This window comes from Buteo buteo, chromosome 12 (assembly GCF_964188355.1).
Source record: "Buteo buteo chromosome 12, bButBut1.hap1.1, whole genome shotgun sequence".
NCBI lineage: Eukaryota > Metazoa > Chordata > Aves > Accipitriformes > Accipitridae > Buteo > Buteo buteo.
This window is the reverse complement of record NC_134182.1, coordinates 8,074,103-8,101,875: the sequence shown is the minus strand read 5'-3', so window position 1 is coordinate 8,101,875 and position 27,773 is coordinate 8,074,103. Positions and strand designations below refer to the sequence as shown.

The 27,773-nt window shown below is 42.1% G+C and overlaps 2 protein-coding genes across 3 annotated transcripts in view; one reads left to right on the top strand and one right to left on the bottom strand.

Annotated features, from left to right (window-relative positions):
- The first annotated feature begins 105 nt into the window (after positions 1-105).
- On the top strand, positions 106-27,612 carry MIA3 (MIA SH3 domain ER export factor 3). Of its 2 annotated transcripts, XM_075042579.1 has the most exons (29): positions 106-275; positions 1,040-1,173; positions 6,555-6,641; positions 7,650-10,599; positions 11,540-11,824; positions 13,413-13,522; positions 14,783-14,914; positions 16,154-16,175; positions 18,283-18,371; positions 18,526-18,603; positions 18,701-18,811; positions 19,680-19,751; positions 19,963-20,067; positions 20,805-20,927; positions 21,041-21,164; positions 22,054-22,109; positions 22,191-22,281; positions 22,413-22,551; positions 23,634-23,735; positions 23,834-23,894; positions 24,017-24,052; positions 24,144-24,211; positions 24,502-24,599; positions 24,722-24,853; positions 25,125-25,193; positions 25,293-25,369; positions 25,511-25,582; positions 26,219-26,375; positions 26,767-27,612. In XM_075042579.1, exons 1-29 carry the CDS (start codon positions 125-127, stop codon positions 27,090-27,092), a joined length of 6,057 nt encoding a protein of 2,018 aa, XP_074898680.1. In that variant the 5' UTR covers positions 106-124; the 3' UTR covers positions 27,093-27,612. The 2 variants fall into 2 exon arrangements, with proteins under 2 accessions (XP_074898680.1, XP_074898681.1); XM_075042580.1 differs by lacking the exon at positions 25,511-25,582.
- AIDA (axin interactor, dorsalization associated) overlaps positions 24,524-27,773 on the bottom strand; it is a 34,576-nt gene continuing 31,326 nt past the window's right edge. Inside the window, exon 12 of the transcript XR_012652462.1 lies at positions 24,524-24,648. The gene's annotated coding sequence lies outside the window, so the exon portion shown is untranslated. The remainder of the gene's footprint in view (positions 24,649-27,773) is intronic.

Sequence of the window (27,773 nt, the reverse complement as noted above, 5' to 3'; positions counted from 1 at the left end):
TGCCCTCCTCCTCCCGCCGTGGCGGCGGGGCCGGGCCGGGCCGGTCCCTCCTCCGCCGCCACATCGCCCTCCCGCCGGCGCTGCTGACGTGTCTGCTCCCTCCCCGCCGCCGGCGCCCGCCAACATGGCCGCAACCCCGCCGCCGGACCCCCGGCTGCTCTTCGCCCTCCTGCTGCTCCTGCCCCCGCCGCCCTCCCTCCTCTGCGCCGCCGCCGGGACCGACCTGGGCCGCCGCTTCGCCGAGCGCAAGCGCTGCGCCGACCCCGAGTGCAGCAGTGAGTGGGGGCGGCGGGGACGCGGGATGGTGGGGGTGGGTGGCGGGGGGACCCCCGCCCGGCAGCGCCCGGAGGGGTGCGGGAGGTTCCCTGCCCGGTCCCCGGAGCTCGGCGCGGAACGGGAGGCAGCTCCCCGCCACCCGGGGAAGTTGCTGCGGGGAGAGATGCAAACGTCGCCTGCCTCAGGGGGGCATTTCCCAAAGCCCCCGCCCCGGCTTCGGCGGGGAAACCGGGGAGGATCGGGAAAATGGAAACGCGGCGCCGACGCGCGTCGTTCCTCTCCTGCCGGCCAAGTTTTCAGATCCCCACGGCTCCTTGGGCTGGTTGGTCGGTTTGTTGTTTTTTTGTTTGCTTTTGTTTTGGGTTTTTTTTCCCCCCCTGCAAAACCCTCTTGTAATAAACCCGCTCTCTGGGTGTTGTTTATGCCTTGAATAATTTCAGGGCTGATTCACTAGGACACAGATGTCATCCTTCAGCCCGTCTAATGTAATAATTGGCTTCATAGCGTACTTCTGAAATGTAATCCTCGAGTACTTTGTCAAACACTTGTCTTGATCGGTGAGCTTGCGTTTTTTAAAAAATTATCTCTTATTTTAGCTATACTTCCAGCTAAGTTCTTATCTCTTGGCCCAATCTGGAAAATAGGAAACTGCTGTGTGCAGGGAGGTCTTGTTTTCTGCCAGTTAGCAAAGACCCCTTTCATGAAACTGTTTTATTATTATTGCTTTTAAAGTAATACTCTTCTTTTTCTTTTCTTTGGACAGTGTTAATGTGCCGAGGGAAGGCAATGCAGGATTTTAAAGGTCCAGATTGTCGCTTTGTAAATTTTAAGAAGGGAGAAGCCGTGTATGTATATTACAAACTAATAGGAAAATCAACCGAGCTTTGGGCTGGAAGTGTAAGTACTGTAAAACATTTGTTCTGTTTGCTCTTCTTGGTGCTTTCTGTTGGTAATCTTTTTTCCTTCCTTTTGCTTTGTAGAACACTTAAGGTTTTGAGCGTAGTTAAATAACATAACAAATGCCATATTGTCTTGAGACCACTGTGAAATGGGATGCGGTTTGATCAAACCTAGGGCATTAAGTGCTGTGAAAAATGGGCAATGCTAATGTGTGCTAAAAACTGTTAGAAAACTGCCTTTGTGTGGAAAACCTCTCATTGCGGCACTGTATGTGGTGGCCCAGGAGTCTGCCTGGAAGCTGAGCCTCCCTTCCTGTCTAGGGAGGCTTAAGCCTGCGCTTGTGTTTACCCCTGACGTGGTCTCATCCTGTGCTCTTTGTAATCCTGCTAAAAATCATTCCATGTCCATGTTTTAATCACGTTTCTCTTCCTAATATTCAGCTGCCATCTTCTGCTTTTTTATCTAAGCTGCATGCAGAATTGGAGGGAAAAAAGTAGTAAAACTAAAGAGAATTAAGGTAACTTCGATTTTTAAAAGGTCTGTCTCTCAGCTTCAGTAACACATTGTAGCAGCTTGCAGAGTAGTGGCCTTGTCTGAGTTGTTATCGTCTTTAGGCAATCCAGACAGGGTTAATGGAAAAGGAGTGTCCCTGTACTTGCAGTTATTTCATAGAGTACTCCTCTCAGCTTTCATGATAAACACCTTATTTGCCTGACAGAAGCAGAACATAGATACCCTGGAGGAAAAGCAATTTTTGTGGACTTCCCTTGAAAATGCTGGCAGTCTGGAGATTGCTTAGACCTCGTCCCTGTTGACCGCTTCCCCTATGTACTGTTTTGCGTCCAAATCATTTACTTCAACCTCCTTTCTTACTCTGGTCTTCTACAAGGGATAGACAATCGCCTCTAACAGTGGTCTAGGCTGCTCGAAGCTGCACCTGGGTGTTGACTGTGGGACTAGTGGTTTACTGAAAATCAGGATGTATCACTTTCTCTAACCTGTTCAGGCGGGGTGTGGACAGCCAAGCTCTCAGCAGGAGCTGAATCCAATTAGAATGATACGGAAGAGAGCAGAAAACTGCAGCAAGTGGTTAAAGAAGAGTTTATAATTGTATCATGCTGGTAATTCCCTTCTGACGCGTACTGTACTATAAATAATCTGGTTAATTAGCTGGTACAGGTTTCCAGGGCTGCCAGTTCTCGAGACGCAGAGTAGCAGCGTGGGGCCAATTTTCCATCTTCTGACAAGGTGTAATGCAGGCTGCAAGATCAGACAGCAGGTTTAAGGTAATTGCCGAGTTAATATTCAGTTCAACTATTCACTGATAGGAAGCTCGTGCAACAGTTAGGTGTGTCTCCAAGTTAAAAGGATGTTTGCTTTAAGTTTAACAAGTAAAAGCTGAAGTTTGCAGATCTAAAAGAATTACAGAGCTCCATTTTATTTGTTGTCACTTTTTAATTGTGTTGCGCTATTTTCTGTGTTCCTTTTAGGGCAGTGATGACAGCCACCAACTAAAAGGAATTAGTCTATAACCCTTATTTCATTTTTCCCTGGTTTGATTGACTGCTTCTGCATTAACTGTAATACTGCAACAACCACCGTGCAAACGCTGCAGCGGGGTCAGAGGTGCCTACCCTTGCGTGTTGAGTAGGGCACTGGCGCGTCTGACGCTGTCCCTGACTTACAGGTAGTGCTGGGGTCTCTCTCATGCAATGTGACTGATTTCCCATGCCAGATTTGGCGGGGCAACTTGATTTATGTAGACCAGCCGTGCCTGCTGTGTGCAGTCTTGGAGCTAGGGGAAGGCTGTTGCTTGCTAATTAAAAACAGGCTACCTAGTGATGTCTGTGATCGAACAAATTCCAATGGAAGGCATGTTACCTTCTGCCGCAGTCTTTTTGGGATCTCGTCACGTGGCTTTATGTGTGCTCGTGTGTATCATTTGATCCCATGCATCTACCCTACTGCCTTTTTCCATTCCCCAAAGTTTTGGGGGAAAGTATTGGGCATAATGGAAACTATGAAATCAAGGGATAACTGCTATTCTGATCTTCAGATCAGGGGGGCAGAGGTTAGGGGAGTGTGTGTATGAGAAGCTTCAACTACTGCAACCTGGGGCTTATTTCAAACAAGTTGTAAATACAGGCTCTAATCCTGAAATCAATTTTGAGGAGCCATGAGAAATACAATAGTATTTCTGACCTGAAGGGAGATGATCTGATAAGAGAGAAGCCTTTCACCAAGGCTGAAAAATCTATAGCAGTTGGGTCTGGGCTTTATTTGCCTTTGCTTTTCTAATTCCCTCTGCCCTTTTCAAGCCATTGTTGATTTTTATTTTTTTTTTGCCCTGTGCCAGCAAGCATGCTGTATTTTGACAAAATAGATCCTTTATTTTATGATCCCAGTCTTGTATATTTTATTGCTTGCAGAACTCCCATTGAGCTCAGTGAGTAATTTGCATGTGAAAAAATTCTGGGACCCAGTTATTATATTTATTCTATACGTTATATGGAATGCAGTTTTTAGCAGAGCTATCTAAACCTCATTAATAAAGCAAAGACAAATGCTTGGACAATATTCTATGACCATTATTTAATAGTGATTTTATGTTATGAATTTCATTAATAAGTCAGTTCCAGGAAAATACTTGATTTTGTTTTCCCAAAGCCAAAGGGTGGAGCACACCTGTTACTCTCATTATCCAGTGCACTGTGTCCAGCTTTAAAACTAGTCTCCTCTTCAGCATCCACCTCACATCGTTTACACCGTCAGGTTGTGTTTATGTAGACTTTTCTCCTATGCATTTCTGCTCTACTCTGCCCTCATCTTTAGCAGGGTCCAGAACTCCAAAACTACTTCAGATAATTCCAGGTAAAAACTGCTGCTTTTTAACAAAACATTTCAACAAAGACACTTTAAATTCTTGCTGCAGAAGGTTGTTATTTTATGTTATGGCAAAGGGCTGAACTTTATTCCTTTGATTCAAGGTTGAGAGGACTATTTCTGGCCTCACATTACAAGAAATGGACTTGGCTGCAGATCGTGGCTTTTTTTGGGTGGTGGTTTGTTTGGTTTTTTGTTTTCAAATCTTATAGGGTAATAAAAAGGAAGACAGGAGGGGTAAACTTAAGGTAAGACAGGAAGAGAGTATGTCTAGAGGACCCAGAGGATCATGGAATTTTTTCCTGTTGTTTCTGTGTTTTCTTAACAGTGCCAGCATTCAGTAAGGGCAGACAAAACCAACTCTTCTTTGACCAATGTTCTGCAATTTTAGGTACCTGTGATGCTTGTGCTTTAGGGGTGTGGGCTTTAAGATTAAAAACATTTGAACATCTTCTTTCCCAGCTGTCTGTTTTTTGTCGATGAGGCAGGTGGTGTGAGGGTCTGGCTTCTTGGTCAGTAGTGGTTGGTGAATCTGCCACAGCTGGCTGTCACACGTGGGCACTGGTGGGGACAGGTGCTGTACACACAGCGATGTGTTTTATCCACCCACGGTATTTTAGCTGGGAAGGGAGTGGAAATGAAGGATGCACTTTTTTCTCCCTTATTTACTTGGCATTCATAATGCCTTTCCTCTCTCATGTCTGTAGAGAATGAAGAATGTTTCCTTTATTTGCACAATGAGGCATTTTTTCCCTTACAAGAGAGTATTTGTAGAGAGAAGAGCAGATGAAATTTTGGGCATGCAGATCCCATATGGCTCATAAACCACATAAGTGGCAAACTGGGTCACTGCAGAGGACTTGTATGGTCAGCAGCTTGGATTACACTAAATGAATTTCAAATTGTGATGCCTAATTATAATGGTAGTCATGGAGATTAGTCTGTAAGGAGGCTACTTTGAAGCTTTGGCTTTTGTTTTCAGAAAGATAATTTAAAACTGGAATAGAAGTTTGTAGAGAGAAAGAGGCCAATTTAGAATAAAACTAGTATACCACACAAGGGCAAGCTTTTGATTTGATTTGTCTAGTTTAATTTCCCATTCCAAGTAATTCCCAGTAATAAACCTGCATACATTATTTCTTTTCTATAAGGGAGTATCTCTATGTGTTTAAAAAAGGTAGGGAGGTAATAGATTTTGTTGTTGTTGTTGTTGTTAATGTATGTGTAAACAACTTCAGAGATATTGACTATGGAAGGTGGGATTTGAATGAGAAATAGTTAAAAAAGGAAGCCCTATAATGTATCAGTGCATACTTTGCTTGCATAACAACAACAAAAAAACCCCAACCCCAAAAAGTATTAGTACATATTATTTACTAGATACAATTTTCTTCTTTTTTTTTATGCCATTGTAAATCCAGAAAACTTGAGCCCAGCTTAACCTATTTCAGTGATATCAGTGTAACAATACATATATCTATATATCCCTAATTGTTTTGACATAACTGGTTGCCTTTTTAATTTGATCTTTAACTGAGTGCTCTTCCTAAACAAACTTCTTAAGAAAATGGGCAGTTGTCGTCTTCCTCCTATAACAAAACATTGAGGAAATGACCAAGACTTTTTTTTCCCCCAGATATTTTGGTCATCTAGGAACTCTGTACCTTTCTAGGAGGTGTGTCCACCAGGCTCTAATTGCCTGGATTATCTAATCTGCGTAGTGATAGCACGCTATTAATATTGGCTTCTTGACAGCTGTTGTCAGAACTCTCAAGTGAGAGCGTTACTGTGTAGATCTTATCCGGTGACTGATAAGAGATTCTTGTCTTCTAGTGTTTGCCTTGGCTTAGAACATTGACTTGCTTGGAAATAGCCATTTGCAACTGATTTTTGCTTGTATTAGTCACTGAAGAGCAACAATGCATTTGCAGAGGGGTATACTTTCCACACGGGTTTTAGAATAGATTATTACCTCAGGTACAATTTTGCACTTTCCTAAAATTTGCTTTAAGAATTTATTTTTTCATTCCTTAAGGTACAAAGTGAGCATATTTCAGGCTACAATACTGTGCATGGATGTAAATCTTATTAGTCAAAGATCCTCTTCTACTTACTACTTGAGAAAATACTTGAGGTGTATGTGGTGCTAGTGAGAGCGCACAATAGCAATTAAAGCATGTGAGCCAGAATGCTTGGGCTTCACTTCCAGCTCTCCTAATAATTTGTTGTGAGTCAGGATTTAAAACATAAACAGTAAAACTTACCAACTTCACAAGGGTGTTGTGAAATGTAAGTATAAAACATCAAGGAAAACTCTTGCATAAAAAAGGTATTGCCAATCTTTTTCTTTTATTCACTGTGTTAAACTTCATTTAGAAATACTTGAGAGTGAGTTTGATGTGTTTGTTACTAGTGTCTGTAACAAGAATTTTAAGTCACACAATTTTGAAAGCCGCTTTACTGCTTTTTGTTTGCTTGTGTTTGTTTTCTGGCAGGTTGGAAGTGATTTTGGATATTTTCCAAAGGATTTACTTGAAATAAATCATAATTATTCCAATGAGGAGCTAGAATTACCAACAGATGTAAGTCTTATTTGTTATTTTTTAATTGGGCTTCTTACTGGTTCTTAACTTGGCATTCAATAAAATCCCTGAGAAGGAGAATGGGAATATCAGTGATCCTTAGTTACCTTTTGTTAGTAGGCAGCTACATATGTGCAGAGATGCACATGTGTGTTGCAGGGTGGAACGTTTGTGCAGCTATTTATGTTGATGGGTGTGTAAGCATCAGCCCAAAATGTGGGCATTGATCTTTCTTTTCTGGAATACTCTGGTTTTCTTCTAAAAAAATCTGTTTGGACTGAGCTCTAGAAATGCTGCTAGCTGGCTCGCACATAGCCTGTTTGGTATGTATTCAGAATTGTTTCTTTTCCTAAACTTTCAAAGTTTAAAGTATTATCAGAAAAAAACAAAACCTGATACACTTAGCCCTTTGATTCTAGAGTTGGTCCTTCAACCCTTACACACATAAATGTCTTTCATGCACTAATAGCTAGTTGTGTGAGTAAGGCCTGTTTGTGGATGCAGCTTCAGACCCTGATGAAGTCGTGTTCAGTGGCTTGCACTGCTGTTTAATTTATTTTTCAGAAATTGTGTGACAGGCAGCTCTTGCTTGGAGGACTTGGTCATTTGAGGAGAGACCCGCTAAAAGGGATTGTGACAAATAAGCTTAGTGACATTTGTTTTCTTCTCCTCACTGGCATTCAGCAATAGACTTGTTCTTAATGCAGGATATATGATGAGTAAAGTATAATACTGTCAACTCCATTGCTGACTTCCAGTTTGTTCCTCACCAGGAGGTCTTTGACAGGGCTAAGACATAAGCTTTTTACTTAGGTTTTTAAGAGTCCTTGGGCAAAACTTCCACTGATTTCAAAAAGAGTTTTGGTTAAGGACTCAATGGGTTAATTCTGCATGATTAATGTAATTTACTTTGCTGCTGTGTCTCTCTCTAACCAACCAAGTGGATTTGGTCTCATCACTGTAATAAAGAAAATAATATTTGTGACTATGTACTGTTTTTCATTTCAGGAAACAGACTTTGTTTGTTTTGATGGTGGAAGGGATGATTTTGATAATTATAATGTGGATGAGCTTTTGAAGTCATCGCAAGAGACGATAGCAAATGAAGAGGAAACTGAATCAAGTGATCCAGGGACAAAACCAGCTGAAGGAATTGGAAGAGATGAGGAGATTGAACAGGTTGATACAGTAAAGTCTCTTGATGCTTTGGAGACAGACAATCTTGAGCTAAGCACAGAAGAAGACAAGAAAGCCTTTGCCATGACAGAGGAAGTAGACAGTTCTTTTACAGAAGGAGCCGAAAATACTGGGGAAGACTCCAGTGTCAACAGTGACGAAGAAAACTCTCAGGGAGATCAAATTGCACATGAGCACTTGAAAGGAATGCTACACGGGAGACTAAAAGGGCTAGAAAGTGCAAATACCAAAAACACTAGTATTCCTCAGGGTGAAACCAGTCAACTTGACAAAGAGAATGAAGAAGACAATGCCTATACGCTTCTAAACAGAGAGCTCTCTGTGAACTTGAAAACAAAACTTGGCTCAACTGCTGATGCTGTTGTATCAGATGATGAAGTGACTCGCCTTGTTACATCACTGGAAGATGATTTTAATGAAGATTTGAGCATTAATGCTTATGATGCAGAGGAGGAGCCAGACTTTGCAGATCAGTCTGAGGAAATCCCTTTGCTGTCTTTTATGGCAGAGGAAGAAATTACATCCCCAATGGATTTAGAAGATGATGAACATGATGGCATTGAGTCACAAAATCATAAACCTGATGAAGATGCAAAGGGTGCTACAGAGCTAAATAACCAAAGAGACAATGAGGAAGAACCTGATTCAGATGCATTAATTCTTAAAGATGCCTTCAGTAAGAGCAAGAAGTTGGGTGACAGCGTAAGTGTGGACAGGTACAAATCTAAACAAACAAAAGAGAAACAAGATGAAGTGGTGCTAATTAGTAAAAGAGAAGCACCAGCAACAACTCAACCTGAGGATCTCTCCAAAGAACTCCTTAGAAAGGAACCTGTAGGTACAGGTGATCTGGGTTCAAAAGAAAAAACAAGCAAAACTGAACAGTTTGAAGAGCAGCTCATGGTTGATAGAACTAGGTCACGTACAGAAGAGCTGAAGAGTACAGCTGTACCTGATCCTCATGTTTTGCCTAGTCCAGGAGATGATCTGGAGTCCAAATCATTTGTTAAAAGCAAGCAAGATGCTTTAAAACCATCTGTTGGTGATATCCACAAAAGTCCAGAAAGAGTGCCACTTGCTCAGATAGAGAAAGATGAGAAAAAGTTTGAGGATGACACCTTGGAAGAGGTCTTGGAAAGTGATTTAAAGCACAAAAAGTTATGGGAGAAAACAAAGGAGAAAGGAAGAGCTGAGAACAAGCCTTCTGTTGATGTTCCAGCCAAACTAGTGGAAGAGGTAAAAAAAGCATCTCAAAGTGACTTAGAAGATACTGACCTCTTGAAAGAGAAACTGGAGCATGGAATGCCTGCTGTGGAGAATGAACTTCTAAGTCACAAAGAAGATTTGAAACAAACAGGGGAGACCGATCATGAAAATCAAAAAAACACCTCTCTTAACAAAGAACCTGAAATAAAAAGGAGATACATGAAAGAAACCCCTGCAGGGGAAGGAGTCCCAAGTCATAGAAGAGCTGTCGAGCAACCTATGCCATGGGAAAATGAGACTGAGTATTCGGAGGCAGATATGAAAGAAGAGCTTTCAAGAAATCTTGGCAAGATGACAGTATTTGAAGAAAGCATTGAGAAAAGTTCCCCTGAAGAAAAATCAAAAAGCACTACACAGAATACTAATACAGAGAATCTTACTCAGCAAGGAACTGCTCGTACTGAGGATGCAGATTCAGACAGAAATCTTGGCACAAATTTAGCTGAAGAGAGAACACTAAGACCAGAATTGCAATCTGAAGAGCCAGATGCTGAAGACGACCCTGACCTGAAACAAGTAGAGGAAGAGCTACTGGAAGATGAGAATGCTGCCAGTGCAAAGCTGTCAAAAGCAAGGGCTGTAAATGTACAGGGTGGTACACTAAATGCCAAAAGTACAAACCCTGAATTGGAACTACTAAGTGAAGCTGTTTCGGGAACCGCAAATCCTACTTACGAAACAGGAGAGGAAACAAACTCATTTTCTAAGGAGGCTAAAAAAGCAATTGGCATGCAAGATGCAAGTGAGACTGGGAACAAAGAGGTTGATGTACCGGTGAGCAAAGATGTTAAATTGGATGAGATGGAACATATCGTGGAAGGTGATGAGGAGTCTTCTGAAGCTGAGGAACCATCAGCTGTGGAAGAACATAGTTTCCAATCTCCTGACACAGAAGACAACAATGACTTTTACCAAAGGAAAGATCATCTCCTAGAGGGCATTTCACAGAGAGACTCAAAAGAGGTGCAAAACTTAGAGCATACAATAAATGACCACCAGCAATCTGTGCATTTCCCCAGCCCTGCTGACAGCTCAGCAGCCACAAATGATACTGTAACAGACTTCAGTGAGTCTGTGAAGCAGCTCACAATAATGAGAGATTTTCTTGATGAAAAGCGTGTAATACGTCTACAAAAGTACCTTGGGCTTCAACACGTGGTTAGGATAGAAGCCATGTTTCATGACATGAAGGTAGAGATGGAGCTTGCTCAGAAAGCAAGCCTTAACAATGAAGATGTAGAAAAAGCTTTGGACCAGATACTTGAATTTTCAGAATCGAGCATTATGGATGTTGTAGGAAAAGTTCTGGATTCCAGAGTGGCAGAAAATAAAGAGGAGGTGGTGAAGGAGATGGATTTGTATGATGAGGAGAGTGCACTGATGGATGATATTCAAGAATTAATATATTCCTTAAGGAGTAAATATTCATCTGCTAGTGAGAGTGTCCCACTTGCATCTATTCCAGAGCATGAAGATGATCAGCCGCATGTTCAAGGTAGGTTGTTAAACTAGTTAATAAATAGATGAAATGGAAGTAAAACCCTATCCCAGACCACACTGTGTAACCCAGAGAAGTTTTAAGAAGAGGGTGAGGGGGCAGAATTGAAAGAGGCCCTGTGGAATCTGCTGGGATTTTGCTTATTTTTAATGCATATTTTTGGCATTGTGATGGGTGGCCCAGGGACAAATCCCAGTAGAAAATGTTGAGCTCGGCATGTCCATTCTTATGGGCCAGGTTCTGTGTAAGATAAGTGGGATCCATGCATAGATGTGGTTAGAAGGAGCCACTCAGGTCATGTCTACACCTCCTCCTCAAGAAATAGGGATTCACATATAATAATGTGCTGAATTTCCTGGAGGGTTTAGAGCACTCTGTTTTTTTTCTGAACTAGCAAGCACCTAATTATAAGCGATCCAGTGATTAATGCAAAGTTCAGGCACTAAATCCATGCACCTAAAATCTCAGGTGCCTCTATTATCATATTTTTGCCCACATTCATAAAAGAGTGCATAAGTAGAAATACTGAACAAACAAATCTTTTGAGGGGGGAAGAACCAGTGGTAGAGTCTGCTGCAAACTTGCAGTTTTTTCTAATCAATGTGCGAGGTGGTAAGATATGCTCTTAGCAAGGCTCCTTTTACAGTAGTACATGTTAAGCATGTGACTTCTGATAAAGTCAAGAACGACAAAAATATTTCACCTTGCAATATTTCATTGTAAGGTCAGTGGTTGATATCTTGCATAAATTCCATATAAACATTTAATTAGATGTTACTGAAAGTTGATTGAGAATATATTGGAAGAAATACACAAGCTGAATTGTTTAAAGAGTGTCAAGAAAGCTTTGTCAAATGCAGTATTTCACTGGAGACAGCTGTGGGTAAGAAATACACATTAGCTCAGTGCTTAAATCATGTCTCCTTGTCTGTCACAGATGGTGCAAAAGAGGCTGAATATGACAGAGTTTCCATCAGAAACCCAAATGCCATGGATGAAAGAAATCAGGAATTTCAGCCACTTGAAGATAAGAGGCCAGAACAGCCTACTGAGGAGGAGGAGAAGAGGGTTGTTGATGTTCCACCTGAGCATGAAGAGACCAACTTCTTGGATAATAGAGAAGCTGAAGAAGGGTATGATAGTGAAAGAGGATCGCTGCTGGAAGATACTTCCTTTGGGTCAATTGATTCAGGACAGAGTGCAAGGGAAGATATTGCTGCAGGTAACCTTTTGGAATTGGGTTATTTTGTTCCTTTGCTATTAAAGAGGAGCATGGTTGAATGGCTTTTAGGCAAATACCAAAGTTTTTCGCTAATATTTTCATTGTGTGTTGCTGTAATCCTGATGGCTTTCACTAATCCCTGACAGTCCCTCTAGTGGCAGTGTTGTATTGCTGCCACTCGTCTCAACAGAGAGGTTTTTCTAGTAGCTTTTTGCACTATTGAAAGAAGAGAAGTTCTTCGGTAAGCGTCGTAGTCAGAGCTCTGTGCTTGGGCTGGTGGACTGTGTCTCGGGATGGTAGTGGATAAAGAGCAGAAATCGCTGGAAGCATACCGTCAGCCCAGGTTTCCCCCTCCTTGCAGGGGTACTGCCAGTCTAACCGTTAGGCTATCGGGTCATGCACTGTCTCTTCTTGCTCTTTTTAACCTGTGACTCTGGGCTATATTACCTTCCAGGAAAGATGGAGTGTAGCTTCCCTTAAGCAGTTCAATAATTTCTGGCTAAGGTGTTTGTTGGAGTAGGAGAAATGTTTGACTCTGTTCCGCTGAGGCCTTCTCCCTCTGGAGCAAGTATGCTGACTCATCATTATGCCAAGGAGGGATCCTATTGCCATCATCTTCCCCAGCTCTGGTTTGGCATGAAACTACCTTTGACTCCATTCTTGGTGCTAAGCTCAGCTTTGCTGTTCTGCGTTCACCTCTGATTATGCTTAATAAATCTGTCTTCGCTGACTATTTAGAAAAAATTCAGGCACATCTTGCTTAGCTGTTGTGCACTACTGAAGTACTGTACCATGCCCATCACCAAGCACTTTTGAGCAGCTTCTAAGTTCTGAGGGAAACTCTAGGTTGAATGCAAAGACACCTAATGAATTTTAAGTGGGTGATGGACTACTTATGTGGTTAAGCAGTTGGATGTTCAGTTGTACTTTAGACCATCTTCCATTCCTTCCTTAATGGTGGTTAAATGCTGTTTGCTAGGAATTCCTATAAGGAGTGCTAAAAGTGCTGAGAAGAGACAGGGCAGGTGCTCGTAGAACCCCTGTCACAGAAACTGTTGCACAATGTAACAACAGGCTGGGCAAGTGGGTATTTGAATCTGCTAACCTGAATTGGTGGCAACAATAGAGGTGAGAGGAGACAGGCTTCAGATGGGGGTAGAAGTGAAGGTGGTTTAAAGCTTATGCCATACTAACAGTGCTGTACACTTATTAGAAGACGTAGGTTTATTGATTAAGAATTGGAGAGTGTGTGCTGGTTTGTTGTTGTTGACGTGCTGCTGAAGTTGTATGTGCTGAGGCAGGCTTGGCAAAGTGACTTTGTCTATCTGTATCCCCCTCTGCTGTACCTTTTCTGAAGCAGCCTGTGGAATGTCAGTACCCTTTCTAAGGACTTTTGCCTCTTCAGTGCCCTGGAGATTCGGGGACCGTAATTTGAAATCTCGCCTAAGAAGCCACAGAAACTGCATGGGGGGGGGGGGCAGAAGCGCGTTCCCCGTTGCAGCCCTCCCCTGTCAGCAGGCCCTGCTGGCGACGGCTGAGGCGGGCGCGGCCGCTCCGTGAGGTAACACTCCTCTCCCTCTCCCTCCAGACCCCGACGAGGACGCCGGGCGGCCCGCAGGACGCGGGGCAGAGGCGGGCGCCGCCTCACGGGGAGCCCTCGGCGAAGCTGCGGCCGCGGCCCGGCAGCTCCTGCGGCAGGTGAGGGGCGGCGATGGCGGCTGCGCATGCGGGCGGCGGCGCGCGCCGATGACGCGCGCGGGCCGGGAGGGGGGGCGGGGGCTTGTCACTCAGGGCTGACGTGTGCCTGGAAGTTGGCTCGCGCCGCCATGGACCCCGCGGGCGGCGGCGCGCGCCTGTCGGAGCCCCCGGCGCGGCGGCTGCTGCAGGTGCGCGGGGCGGGGGGGGGAAGGGGAGGAGGGGGCTGTCGCGCGCACCGAGCGCCGGCGGCCGTTGAGGAGCCGTTAACGGCCGGCGGGCGGGCGGCCGTGACAAGCGGCGGAAGGGGCTCCGCCGGTCCCAACCGGGGGGGACTCGGCGCCCCGAGCGAGACGGCCCGAGGCGGATGTTGCTCCGCGTCCCTGAGGGGGGTGACCCCCGCCGTACGCCGGCCCCGCCGCCTTCGTGAAGGGGCCGTTTCTCCTCGCCCCCGCCCCGCGATGTGGGGCAATCCCGCGGGAGCGAGGGCGTCCGCTGGCGTCGGCGCGGGCAGGGATCGCTGCCTGGCCTCTCGCCGCGCCCCGGCCCTTGGGGGGAGAGGGCGCCTGCGAAAACACCAGCTCGCCCCGAGGCTGGGCTTTGCGGGGGGAAGCGTCTGCCCGCATTTTAATCTCACGCCGCTGTCGGTTGCGGCCAGGGAGAAGGCAGCTATTTCTGCGTGGCTTGTACAGTTTATTTTCCGAGCGCCGTGTCTCTATCAGCCCTGTACACTGTACCAGGTATTCACACCTTTTTCAGGCGGTTGGTGCTCTCTGGCCTTCAGAGAGACGTATGACGAGACACATGACATATGACCCTGTGACCAGGGTGACAGGAGGGAAAACATCTGAGCTGCTTTTACTGGGTTGTTACGAATATCTAGATGTAAAGCTGGGTTGGTTTGGGGTTTTTTTTCTATATTTTTCCATCCTTATAGCTTTATTTGGAAACGGATCAAATAACTGCTAGTGCTGTGTAATGCAAAATGCAGGCATCGGCTTATTTTGGTGTAGCTGTTCTTTGCCAACAGATTGTTACTGTCAGGTGTCTTCCAGATACTCAGACTTGTGAATTGAAATGCAAGCCATCGAGCTGCTTTGTGGTTTTCTTCATTTTCGGTTTTCAGTTTACAGAAAAACTGCAAGAAAGCTCTAGATGGTTCTCTGGTTTTATGAGAGGAATAAGAGCATGTGGCAGACTACTTCTTTTGCCTGAGTATTTAATGAAAACATATTCATAGTTGTGAATGCTGTTGGTTTTCAGCTGGTTGCTACCCTGCCTGAGGAAATTCGTCCTGGGCCTGATTTCCATGGACTTCCATGGGAGCCTATTATTATCACTGCGTTAGTGGGAATTGCCACGCTTGCTATAATTTTCTGGAGAACCTGCCTTTCAGTGAGTATACTTCATGCTTGCAAGCCTGCTGATATTTCACTTACTGCGCAGTCTTTTGTATGGTTAAACTGTTTCAGCATTACTGGGGTCAAAGCAATATGTAGTCTTTTGCGTTTTTACTTTTTTCCTGTAGAGCATTAATGTGAACTACGTGCTGGGCTTAATAGCTAAAGTAAGTTGTAATTTTCTTTAAGCTAAGAAGCATTTCCTTTAAGCTATTAACTGAAGATTTTTTAGTAAGGGGCATTTTTGAAAGCAGAATAGGGAGGTATGATGTAAATCAAGAAGGCCAAGGGAAGGGTCAGCATACCTTTGAAATGAGAAGCCTTCCATGTGCTTGAGCCTGTTGCTGACTTTCTCCAAAACAAGCAGTTAATCCTCCCCCCTTCATATTGCACAGCTGCTTATAGGTGCTGCATTTAGAAACCTAAATACCTGATTTTAATTCTCACTGGAGAGCCCCTTTTCCACTCTTATTCTCACTCTCCATTTGTCCTATTCTTTTCTACATGGATAATTTTCTGTGCAAGAAAAATACCATCACCAGCTCTCAAGTATAGCAGTGCATCTCCTTGGGAACTAAGGTGAAAATCAAATAGGACAGTTTATTTTACAGCTGTCTGGTTCAGTGATGATATGCCCTGGAAGTCTGTGGAATACTTTATCTTTGCTTGACAAAAATAATAAAACTAAATATTATCTGTAACAATATTGGTAGTTTTTTCCCTGCTTAGTTTTGATATTGACTACGCTAGGTCAGTTTCAAATGCAACATAGTGCTAATATAACAGCATAAAAAGAAAGCTTCTGAAATTCTTCAGTGGTGTTCATTTCGAAATGAGCAACTGTCATGTAAACATAGATTGCTTTAAAAGGATCAGAACTGGGATGCAAGTGTTTTTGTGTTTGCAAGTTCATGACTGTCGCTTGATGCAAAATGGCTTCGTTTTCTTTGTTGCAGATTGGATGTGGGCAGTTACTGCTATCCTTTTAGTGACTGAGTAAACAGACGTTTACTAAGGCTGTAGGACAGGGCATTAACCTAGAAGCTTTTATTAGAAAACAGCTTAAGCTTGTTTGTAGTGTTATTCAACACTCTTGCTGGCAGTGATAGATGTGTTTTCCATATACTTTTGAATCTGTGTACAAGTGGTGACTTTTTTCTATAGGGAAAATAATAAAATTTTTCATTTATCACTTTTTATAGCTAATTTTTTTTTCCCCCCCTCTCTTCTGTAGGTAAAGAGTAGAATTTATCAAGGTAAGTTTCTCTGTGCTTTTCAGTGTACTTGATGTTTAGGCATGTAAAAGTTTTGAAGATTGTTTCAGAGGACCAAGTATTCATCTTCACTCCCTTTCAAGGAGAATGATAAGTCTAAGGTTACAGTGTAAGCTAGGCCAATAGATGATACTTACTTGAATCTGAGGATTTCAATTTTGCTTTTGATAATGCTTTGATTAGGAGAAACAATGCAGCTCACACCTGCAAATTAAAGGGCAAGGAAAAACTCCACCTTGTTCAACATAAATGGGATCCATTGGTTTACTGGTATGATGGTAATGGGGCAAAGTTTGTTTTGGTTTTCCAACTAGCAGTAGATCTGCTTTTGCTTGTTGCTTCTCACAAAAAGCAGTAGCTAGTTCCTCTTGCCTTTTTGGATTGGGGGGAGCCTGAAACTGACTGCTGTGCAGCTGCAGAGAGACCTTCTAAATGTAGACCTAAATATGCAGATATTCCTGTGGCTAGCACATTGCTTTTTACGAGAGTGTTTCTCTAGCTTCAAGTATATAAAATTAAACTGTAGTGAATGGAAAAGAAGTAGAATGCAAAGTAGGGTGATTGCTGAAATTCGTAATTGAATACAAAATGAAAATATGAAAGAATTGTCTTCACATGAACTCTGCCTCTTTCTTCCTCACAAACCATATTACTTGTCAGTCATTCCTCTCTAGTTTCATTGTAGTTATACTGCAGTTGCCTTCTATACAATCAATGCAGAGTTGATGAGCTGAAAAAATCCATTTTAGATCTGTAAGGTGATTTCTACACTACAGAACAATTATTAGAGGGGGGGGAAACATTGGTATTGGTGGTGTAGAAATTACTTAGCAGCCTGCCCTAAAAAAATGAGGAACGTAGGTATAATCCCCCCAACCCCCCAAATATTCTTCTGTATGATACTGTATAGAAACTACTAAGGTAAGAACAAATAGATACTCTTCAAGCATGGTAAAGGTCACGTTGTTATTAACATCTTTATCCAAAATAGAAGAATTTTAACAGTGACAAAAAAGCTTTAAAAGATAGACTACATTTGGAGCCCCAAGGGTAAAATCTATTGTCCACTCTTCATGACAGTAGTAAAATTGGGAGACCAAGCTAATGCAGGGTTTTCTGCCCCCTGTAAACTGCTGAGAGCTATCTTGTACCTCAGTGGTTGGTTGTTGGCTCTCCTCTCCCCGGAGCAGGAAGAGCTGGGGACCCTCTGGCCCAGAAGCCCTCATGTGGGAGGGGAAGGAGGAGCAGCAGTTGCCATTGCACCCTCTGGGATGCAGTTGGAACAACCAGTGCTTCCTGTTTGTGCTGCAAGATTTGCTGTGAGGCAAACAAGGCTTGGGGTGTTCAAATACAGGAGTGGTTTAGGACTTGAAAAAGAATGACAATTGGCTGTTTTTCAAATTAATTTGCAATAAAATAATTTAAGTACTTTAAAGATTTTTGTTGAATCCTAAGGGCTGGTTGGCAACTTGTTTGGGTTGATAAACAAATGCATGCCTAAAGAACTGTTGCTTAGTCCCAGCCCTTTTGAGGTCTGTTAGAAAGCGATACAGTTCCTTGAGGCTTACTGATGCTGTCTGCTAGCTGACAGTCTCTTTTCTGTTCCCAGTAGGTCCTTCAGAGCTTTCATCCTGTTATCTTTGGTGACCAAATATTCAGTTTCAATATAGCAGAAAGAGGTGGTTGTTAGGGAAGGTGTTGCATCTCCCTGAGTGTCGCAGCAGCAGTCTGAGACTGCTCTGACATCCTCGCTGCTAGTTCTTCCCTTGAACATACCTCACCTATGTGTAGCCAGCACCTTACTCTGCTCTACTGTGCGTTCTGTTACCAGCTTCTGTGAAGTGGATGCAAGAGCTATATGCTTTGTGTCAGTGTTCAATGCTTTACTGTCTTGTTTTCAATCCTAACTTTAAATGAAAGCTGGAGATGCTGTAGAAAGGACTGACTGCTGGGGAACTGACACTATCCTGATTTATGCTTTAGTCCTTACTTGAAAATGTTCCCTAAAGTGGTAGTAATGATAGCTCTGATTTTTTTTTTTCCCCAGGATATGAAGTACAGTTACTGTAAGCTTTCTTTTTCTTCCTAGTGACTGAAAAGCAACTGGCTGAAAAGATTAAAAACCTTCTGCAAGAAAAAACAGAAATCTTAGAAAAGATGTCAGAATACGATCAAAAGGTATTGTTCTAGGTTCTCGTCCGTTGCTTCCTAATTTTCTGTTATTGGTTTAATGAGACAGTCAATGCAACAGCTAATATATTTTTATTTTCTATTCTTACTGAATATTATGTTGACAATTTCCTCAGTTCTGTTTGGTTGTTTCTGTTCTTAGATAAAAGAAGCAAAAGAATCTGTGAAAGTGGCCCAAGAACAGAAAGACATTCTCTCTGATGAAACTGCAGGGCTTAAGGTAAGAAACAGTTAACTTTCTCTGTACAGAAAGCAAAAACATCAATAAAATAGCTTGCTTTAGTTGGTCTTTTACTTTTTTTTTTTTTTTTTTTTAGGTCACTGTCAAAGGACTGGAAGAAGCGAATCGTCAGCTAGATGACAAAGTAAAAAATCTGCACACAATGCTTGAAACAGAGAGAAAAAAGAATGAGAAGAAACAGAACAAGGTAAGAGCGATCACACTCATGGCTGATATTGTCCTTAACTTAATGTGCCCTAAAAGCTGGTCACAACTTCATGGGTAATCAAATAGAGGTAGAGCAAACAAGATGAACCACCTCAAAAAGAGAACTGAAATGAAGTTTCAGGTTCATCCCAAGCTCAAGGGGGAGAATCTGTTGATTGTATTACTATTTTTACCTTTTCCATTTTATTTTTTTTCTTCTCTTTTGTAAGATCTTGATGGACTTGTGGTTATGTGCTTTCACACACAAACCAATGTATTCAAGTCATGGGCTAGTCTAATACTTAATAGCCAGAGCCAGGAAGTTCCTTAACAATATGAGCTGAAGGTTTCAGGTTGGTAAGGGATGTTTTCTTGTACATAGAGGAAGCATCTAGTTCTATAGTAAGTGTGAAGGTCTCTAAGCTGCCCCTCATTCTTGTTGTCCAGAGGTATTTGTTTTCTTTCCTCTTTCTTTTTTTTCTTCTTTTTTTCTTCTTCTTAAAGCCTGATTTTCTGTAGTAATGGTAAGCTCCAACAAGTTCTTTGGTCTTGCTTTGATCAAAGGTTGTTGCTAATGACAGCAGCACATGTTACTTTCGTTCTAGACTGTGCAGGTGTACAGGGAACTTTCCCAGCCACAAACAGGCAGTCACAGGGGGAAGTTGATTTTAATGTGCTGTATGTTACCATTTCTTACATTGCTGATAAGGCAGTGCTATGTTGCTGCTAGTTTAATGGCTGCTTTAAATGGAAATTTGTTGGTAGTTTTGACTTTCCTTTTATGCTTCCAAATTACACAGGTAAAATAATTACTTGGGCTAAGGCATGTACCAGGCTAATGCAAAATCACTGCTTTTTTTCTTATATAGATCTCTGAAACCCAGAAGTCCTTGGAGAAACTTCAAGAGGCTATCAGTGTGCATTCTGTAGAGCTTTCAGAGGTAAAACATTATCTACACCCTCTCAACAGTCACAAGTTCTTGTACCAGGAAAATTCATATCTAGAATATAATAGAAAATGCTAGCTTGGCAGGTTCCATCTTGTTTGTGCATATATACCTTTTTCTTTTACATTTTACCAGGTAATACATAGCTCTTACTCTGTTACAGTTTGACTTTATGTCTTTTTGTTCCTTTTTGTTTCATATTTAGGTGCAGATAGCCCTTAATGAAGCTAAACTAAGTGAAGAAAAGGTGAAATCTGAGCTTAATCATGTGCAGGAAGAGAATGCTAGGCTGAAAAAGAGCAAGGAGCAAGTAAGTTATGCGCAGGCCAGGCGACTTTGTTTCTCTTTTGATCAAAATATTGGGGCTTGATTCCTGGTTTTCTTGAGTATAACTTCAGTGTGTCTTTGTTTTCTTAACGTGTCAGAATTCCACATTTCATATTTTCAAGATAAAATTTAAACCCCTTGCGCCTGCCTGCACAGGCTTTTTGTGCAGGTGAGCCACATGTCTTCAGTACAAAGGCTTTGCTAGTTCCAGTGATTCAGTTTTTGTCAGCAACCTCACAGAAAGTCTGTGCTAATATAGTAGTCACTGCATGATCGGGAGAAGCTAAGCTAAATGGGGAGGACCTTTAGCCCTGAAATGTTATGACAGTTCTTTTACAAATAACTATAAATATCTGTCTGTTTTCATTCTCTACATATGAAGTAGATGGCCTTTTAAAGGAATGTGATTTGATTACATCTGGACTGCAATTAATTCCTCCTATTTTGACGTGTGTGAGCAGTTTGGTTCTGATGTTGGGATATTAGCTGAGAAAATGTCAAATTTGTAACATCACCTAATAATATAAACTGCAGAAAGATTCCCAGCATCCAGTTCTACCAATGGATTACTGATGAGTGTGATAACTGTGAAGTTTACTCTTTATCTGTGACCTGTGGTGATCAGTTATCACCAGAGCTGGCAGTAAAATAGACTTTAATTACATATACCTTTTACTAAAAATAAAACAAGTAATCATCTTGCCTTGGTGCTTCATACAGCTGCTAAAAGAAGCTGAAGGTTGGAGTGAGAGGCATACTGAGCTCAGTGAGCAGATCAAACTGTATCAGAAATCTCAGAAGGACATAGAAGAAGCACTTGCCTACAAGGAAAATGAAATTGAAGTAGGTTCTTTATAACAAGCTTGCTTTAAATATTACACATCATAAAATACTTTGAAATACTTTACAAAATGCAGAGTGATTCTTCTTCAGTGAACCTTTGATTTCATTACTAGGTTTTAACTAACTGCATTATGCAGCTGAAGCAGCTCGATATGGATTCAGCATCTGAGGCCAAGAAGGACGGCGAAGGGTGTGAATGGAGCACAGGAGACGATCTGGCCAATGGAGAGCTGCCAGGTACAGTAATCCTACCAGCTGGCTGATATGTCCAGTGGCTAAAGCATATGCAGTGGTATGTTCATGTCATGTCATATGGGGAATGAGGGGAATTCATGCATGTAGCTGCCTGTGGGTTAAGAGACTGCCAGCTTTAATCCTCAAATGCAAAATTTCTCCTGACTGAACGGAGAAACCATTAAAAAAGCCAGTAATTGCTTTTAGATTGCCTTTTAGGTATATTGGAAGTGTAATGACACAGTTTTAAAGATTGTGTATAAAGGTTAGTAATTAAGAACATTCCGAAAGCTGAGAATCTCAGCTTTGTTGTTATGCTACATTTATTTTTAATATGACATTTCAATGAGTATTGTGCTTACCTCAGGATCGATAATTAATTTAGGTAATCACATCTTTTAAATCTGAAAGACTGAGATAGATGTTTTCAAAGCTACTCAGCAGTTTGTCATTCCTCATGTTGCACATGTATTTGCTACATCTCTGGTTTTGAAGTCCCGTGTTTTTTGGTTTGGGTTTTTTTTTTCTCCTTTTTTCTAACCGTATGGTTAATGTGGGCTGGAAATTCCCACTTTTTGATTTTTCAGATACTATGTCCAGTAACAGATACCGCATTCACATTAATATTAGTGTGGTGGCTAGAAGAAGTGACAAGAAGTAATCTTCTGAACGCTTTTTTGAATAAATCTAATAGTTCTGTTGTGCTGGTTATGGAATTGCTATTGTGCTTTGTTCTCCACCTCTTTTTTTTTTTCTTTTTTTTTTTCTTTTCTGACCATGTAAGGAGATCTATCCCAGATTAAAGTGTAGACAGTGTTATTTTTAACAGCTGTAGAGTCCAGGGAATTGGGGGTTAAGAAACAGGGAAAACAAATATATTTTTCTCTTCTAGATAATGAGAGTGAGAAGATGAAGACTCAGATTAAGCAGATGATGGATGTCTCCAGGGTATGCTGCACAAGATATCTAATAAATGCAGCCACATTACTGGTACACCTAAGATCATAAACTTTTTGCTCCTCTTTTCAGGTAAAAACTATGTTATCCATAGTTGAAGAAGACAGAAATCTTTTGCAATCCAAACTGAGTGATGAAGTATCAGCAAGACATGAGCTGGAAGGTAGGCTTAGCAAAAGAATTGCTTAGGATGAAATGCTGTTTGTGGTTTAAAAAGAAATAGTGTTTAAGTGGCATAACGGTTCTTGTTGCAACTTCCTTCAACTTCCTCACCTACCTTTGCTTCTCCAACAGAGCAAATAAAAAAATTAGAACATGACTCCTGTTCGCTCCAGTCAGCCAAAGCTCGACTGGAAAATGAATGCAAAACACTACAGCAGAAAGTGGAGATTCTTGGTGAACTTTACCAGCAGAAAGAGATGGCGCTCCAGAAGTAAGCCTTGCATTACTCTTCCACAACATAGCATATTATATCATAGGCACTATCCAAATGCTCTTTGCTCAGAAGGATCAAATAACTTGAAGTTGTATTTGGAATGAAAGGTGATGACTACCGTTTCGGTATGGTTGAAGCTAGCACCCCTTTTACTTTTTCCACCATTCAAGAGATTCCAAAAAGACTGTCACTTTGCACACATGATATTGCCTTCTACAATTAAAAAAACAAACAAACAACTTTTGGAGAGGGGAGATGGGTGGCTTGGTCTGCAAATTCTCTGGTTGTTCTGTTACATTGTCCAGAAATTGTCAAGGAGAATATAGTGGCCATTAAGATTTGTGTCAGTTACTCTGATCTCAGCTCAGTGACTCTAATTCTCATAATGTAGAAACTTAGTATTTAGCCTTGTGAGCTTTTTGCATTCTCAAAGGGCTAAATTGAGGCTGAGTTCATGGTGGCAGCTGAGATGAATGAGTTGCTAGCAGTGAAGAACTAGTTGCCTATCTGTGTTCATTCCTTGCTTGCTTACTTACTGAAATGTCTGTAATACCATCTCAGTTTTGTGGGGAAAATTTGAGATAGGATTCAGGGACATTTTCAGCTAAATTCTGTAGGAAAGCTGAAATTGTGGTGGAGAAGCAGTTGAAAGTTCTAAGGTTCAAGTGTGGTTTTTTGGGCGAAGCACAGGATTGGAACAAGCTAAGGAATTGAGGCTATAGAGCACTTAAGTAGTGAAACTGCCTGACCTCATAACTTCAGGATCCAGGTGTAGTAAACACATAATGGAGAGGTGAAGGATAGCCCACTGTAACTGTCTGCAACTGTTACATTCTGACAAATCTTTAGATGCTGACACAACTTTCCAGGCAACTCTGTGTCCTTAATTTTCAGGTTTTACACTAAAAGGGCTTGTCTGTTGGTTTCAAAAGACAGTATTTCTATCTCTTTGTTATTACAGATTCTGTTATCACTGTTGTTAGCAGGGGAATACCCTGATTTTTGAGTTGTAGTAGGTGTAGAATGGTGGAATATATGGTGGTTTTGTTTGTTTTGGTTTTTTTTCTTCTCCTATACAGAAAACTAACCCAGGAAGAGTACGAGCGTCAGGAGAAGGAGCAGAAATTGTCTGCTGCAGATGAAAAAGCCGTGCTGGCCATTGAGGAAGTGAAAGTTTACAAGTAACTTCAGTTTCTGAAGGCTGTTGTTTTCCTTTATTTCAGCTATTCAAGAAAATTCATTTAAACCTCTCTCCTTCCCCTCTTTTCCTTTTGTACAGGCAAAGGATCCAAGATATGGAGGAAGAATTGCAAAAAACAGAGAGATCTTACAAAAACCAGGTAAACTTCCTGCTTGCTGGTTATTGTGTCACCTTTTACTGCATCATTCCAATGCTCTGTAGAGAGTTATTGGAAATACTAGTAGTTGGACAAAATAAACAAGATGTTTCTGTTCTTCTCAGATTGCTGCTCATGAGAAAAAGGCACATGACAATTGGGTAAGAATGTTCTTCCTTTTTTGATGCAAACAGTTTGTATTTGACTTCAGGTTGGTGCAGTTAATGCAGCTGGCAAAATTTTTCCTAATAGCTTATTGCCCGCTCTGCTGAGAGAGCTCTGGCTGAAGAAAAAAGAGAAGCAGCCAACCTGAGACAGAAGTAAGTACAGTACAGACCATTTTTATTGCTCTTTGAACATGCTGTGTGTTGCTTGGGAGAGAAGGTGCTTAAACAGTGCAAGGTGCTTAGTTAGCCTGCTTGCTCAGAATGTGCAGTGTGCATTTGAGTTACTAATTTTAAACTACTATTAAACCGTTTTGGTGGTTAAAATAAGATTTTTCAGTGAAAGCTGTAACATTTTACAATGCAGTTTGCCTTGTTACATTATAACAAATATAACTCACATGTATTAATTGAATAATAAAAAAACCTTTATTTTTTAAAATTAGATTAATAGAAGTAAACCAAAAAATCGTCATGCTTCAAAGACCATTAATTGTAAAGCCAACTCCAGGCAGACCTGATCGCCAAGTCCCACCACGACGAGGTAAAAGCTGCTGTTTCTCCCAAAACTTTGGTCTTTGAGTCAGTATATCCTAAAAAAAAAAAAAAAAGCTATGATAAATTGTAGAAAAGTAAATTGAGTGGTTTTTTTCTTCTTTGGCATAGGGCCCTTAAGCAGAGATGGCTCTTTTGGCCCATCACCTGTGAGTGGAGGAAATCCATCACCCACACAGATGATAGAAGTGCCTGCTCGGCCCCTTTCTGCTCCTCGAAGGGAAGGCTCCAGAAGTGAATTTGGTAAGCAGTGAAGCTTTCCTTCTGTAGTAACTACTTCTTACGCTACAAAACCAAGAGCGCTAAGGTCTGATCTTGGTTCTAGGGATAGTGTTAAGTATTGATATCTGCTTTATTAATACATAGATGAGTGGTTGGTGTGTGTTTGTGGGTTGGGTTTTTTGTTTTTGGGGTGGGGGGGGGTTTGGTTTTGTTTTTTGTGTTTTTTTTTTTTAAGTAGAAATAGCTCAGTCATGTGTTAATTGGGATCTCTGGGGTTCTTGTTTCCCTTAAGGTACAGTGGTAGATGGTCCCCCTGTTCCACGAAGGCCACCAGAGTTACCTGGAAGGATGTCTGTTCCTGGTAAGTTATGTGGCCTGCAACTTATTCACTTATGTAATTTAAAAACCATGTTTCTTATCCCAAGCATGGTAAGACATGCATTTGTGGCTCTCTTTACAGATCTTGGGCCTGCTGTAGCATCCCTGATCAGTAGTGGGCCGAGAACCTCCTCCCCTTCCACAGCAATGGATGGAGTGGTAAGCTGAAAAAACCCAAACCTTCAGGCAGCGTTTCTAATACATGATTCACTGTACTTCCTGCAGCTGCTTTAACTGTATCGTGTTCTGTCTTGTCTATATCCTGTCACTATCCTTATTTGCTGTCCAAAAAAAAAAAAGCAACCCTCTCCCAAAGAGTCTGAAGCCCCCTGTGTAACTACTGATTCACCTTCATCTATTGAACCAGCTACAGTGAGTATTCAGAGGCTGAATATGGTGTTACTCTGCTTTGATGGAGAGGAATAACAGGCTTGGTGTTCTGAACTGCAAAATAACAAAATGCTCTGCAAAACTAACTGAGAGCTTATACCTCTGTCTCAAAAGGTTTCTCTAACAATGAACAGTTGCTGTCTGGTTCTTACAGATTTGAGAAAATGAGATCTTTTGTGTTAAGGACTATAGGCAAACACTTTGGAGTGACTACAACAGTAATCCTAACAAGCTGACTTACCTTTGGTATTTAAGCACAATTCCGTGTGTAATTCAGGGTGCCAGGCCCTTTACCAAAGGGATGTCCACTGAGGACACTTCAGAAGGGATTGAACTTTTCTTTAGTACAGCTTTAGCTAAAGAAAACTTGTTATCTCAGAAGGTACATGAAGCACTCACTGCTAGGTAGTGCAAGCAGTGTTCTGGGTGAAGGGACAATGATGGTGCAGTAACTCTCCCTATTTTCTACTTGGTTAATGTGTTTTGGGGTGTGGTTTTTTTCTTTTCTTCTTTCCCACCCCCCTTCCACCTCTTGGTGAGTGGTTGTGGTGTTCAGCAGTGTCAATACTTCTCTGATGCAGTGCGTAACACACTGAAGTGTAACCTAATCTTGCACAGGCTAATGCTAGTCCCAAAGGCCCACCTTCTTTCCCTGGGACACCCATCATGACCTCCCCAGTGATGGGACCTCCGCCTCCACCACCTGTTCGCTACGGACCGCCGCCAGCTCCTCTCCGTGGGCACTTTGGGCCTCGACCTCTTCCTGTGCCCCTAGGTACAGTTGCATTGCCGTGTGCTGAAACCTAACTTTTCCTACCATGCTTTTCGGAAGCCTACTGCAGAACTGCCATCTGCCATCCATTAGCACACAGCTTCCCCGTGCTTCTTGGGTCTAGCTGTCTTGCTCAGTAAGCTTGGACAGGTGGGTTTTTTCAAGCCTCCTTAATGTCAAGGTATTAAGGAGGTGTTTTTCCTTGTTTAGTCTAAAATGGAAACCAGGAGCCAAAAGTCACTAGAATATAATTCATGGCCTGGGAAGTCTGCATGTGACAGTGATCCACCCTAGAGCTGCTCCAAACAGTGAAGAAATGAGGAATGAGTCAGGAGCTTCACTGTTTAAGTTAAAGCAAGATTTCATTTAACTTGATGTTTTCCTTTCCTTCTAGTTCGTGGTGCTCCCTTGCCACCTCCTGCTGCAAGAGATTTCTTACCTGGCCCACCCTTAGGAATGAGAGATCTGCCTCCTGGCCCACTACCGCCTCCTCCAGATCCAAGAGGCTATGGACGTGGGCACCCTCCTTTTCGACCCCTAGGTCCTCCTGGGCCACGAGATTATCCTCCAGGCCCACGGCTACCCCCACCTGGTTCAAGAGACTATACGCCTTCTCCTAACAGAGACTTGCCTCCATCGGGACCTAGAGACTACCCTGCCGGGCCGCCACCACCGGCAGGCCCAAAGGACTACACACAGCCCCCCGCGCAGAAACCCTAACTGCAGGGTCTGGTCAGCAGCTCAGCGGAATGGACTCTAGCGCACTTCCTGTGGTCAGGATTTTAGGAAATGGCTCTCTCTTTGAAGCCATTTGTCTCATTTCAGTATATTTCAGCTTTTGCGGGATTAATTTTTATCCAGTTGCTACAGACATCTTATGTGCATTTATGATCACCTTAAACTCATCCATCCTCTTGGGCTGCAAGAACCTTTTTGTGATGGACTTGAACCTACTCTAAACGTGCAATAGAAAGGAAGTACCTGTGTGGCTAGTTTTAATTCAATGTAGCCTCTGTAACCAGTTGGTGAATGAACTAATTTCGTGAAAAATGTAAATCAAATCATTTCCTGTGGAAATAATTTTTAAGTAAAATGCTATCCTACCTGCCTTCTCCATCACATCATTAAGCTGCAATTATTGTAGGCCAAGGGTTTACATGAGGACTGTAAGGTGTGTTTGTTTTGGTTTTTTTTTTTTTTTATTAAAAAAAGCTGTCTGGTCAGAGATCAGACACACAAATGACACTGTATTCAAAGGAAGGTTATAATAAAAAGCAAAATTTCTTTTGCTAAACCCTGAAGGCTTTGTTTCAGTGCCATTTTTTTGTTTGGAAAGGACATTGGTTCAGTAATTTAACCAGAGAATGCAACTTGGTCACAGCTGTAGAAGAACTGAATCAA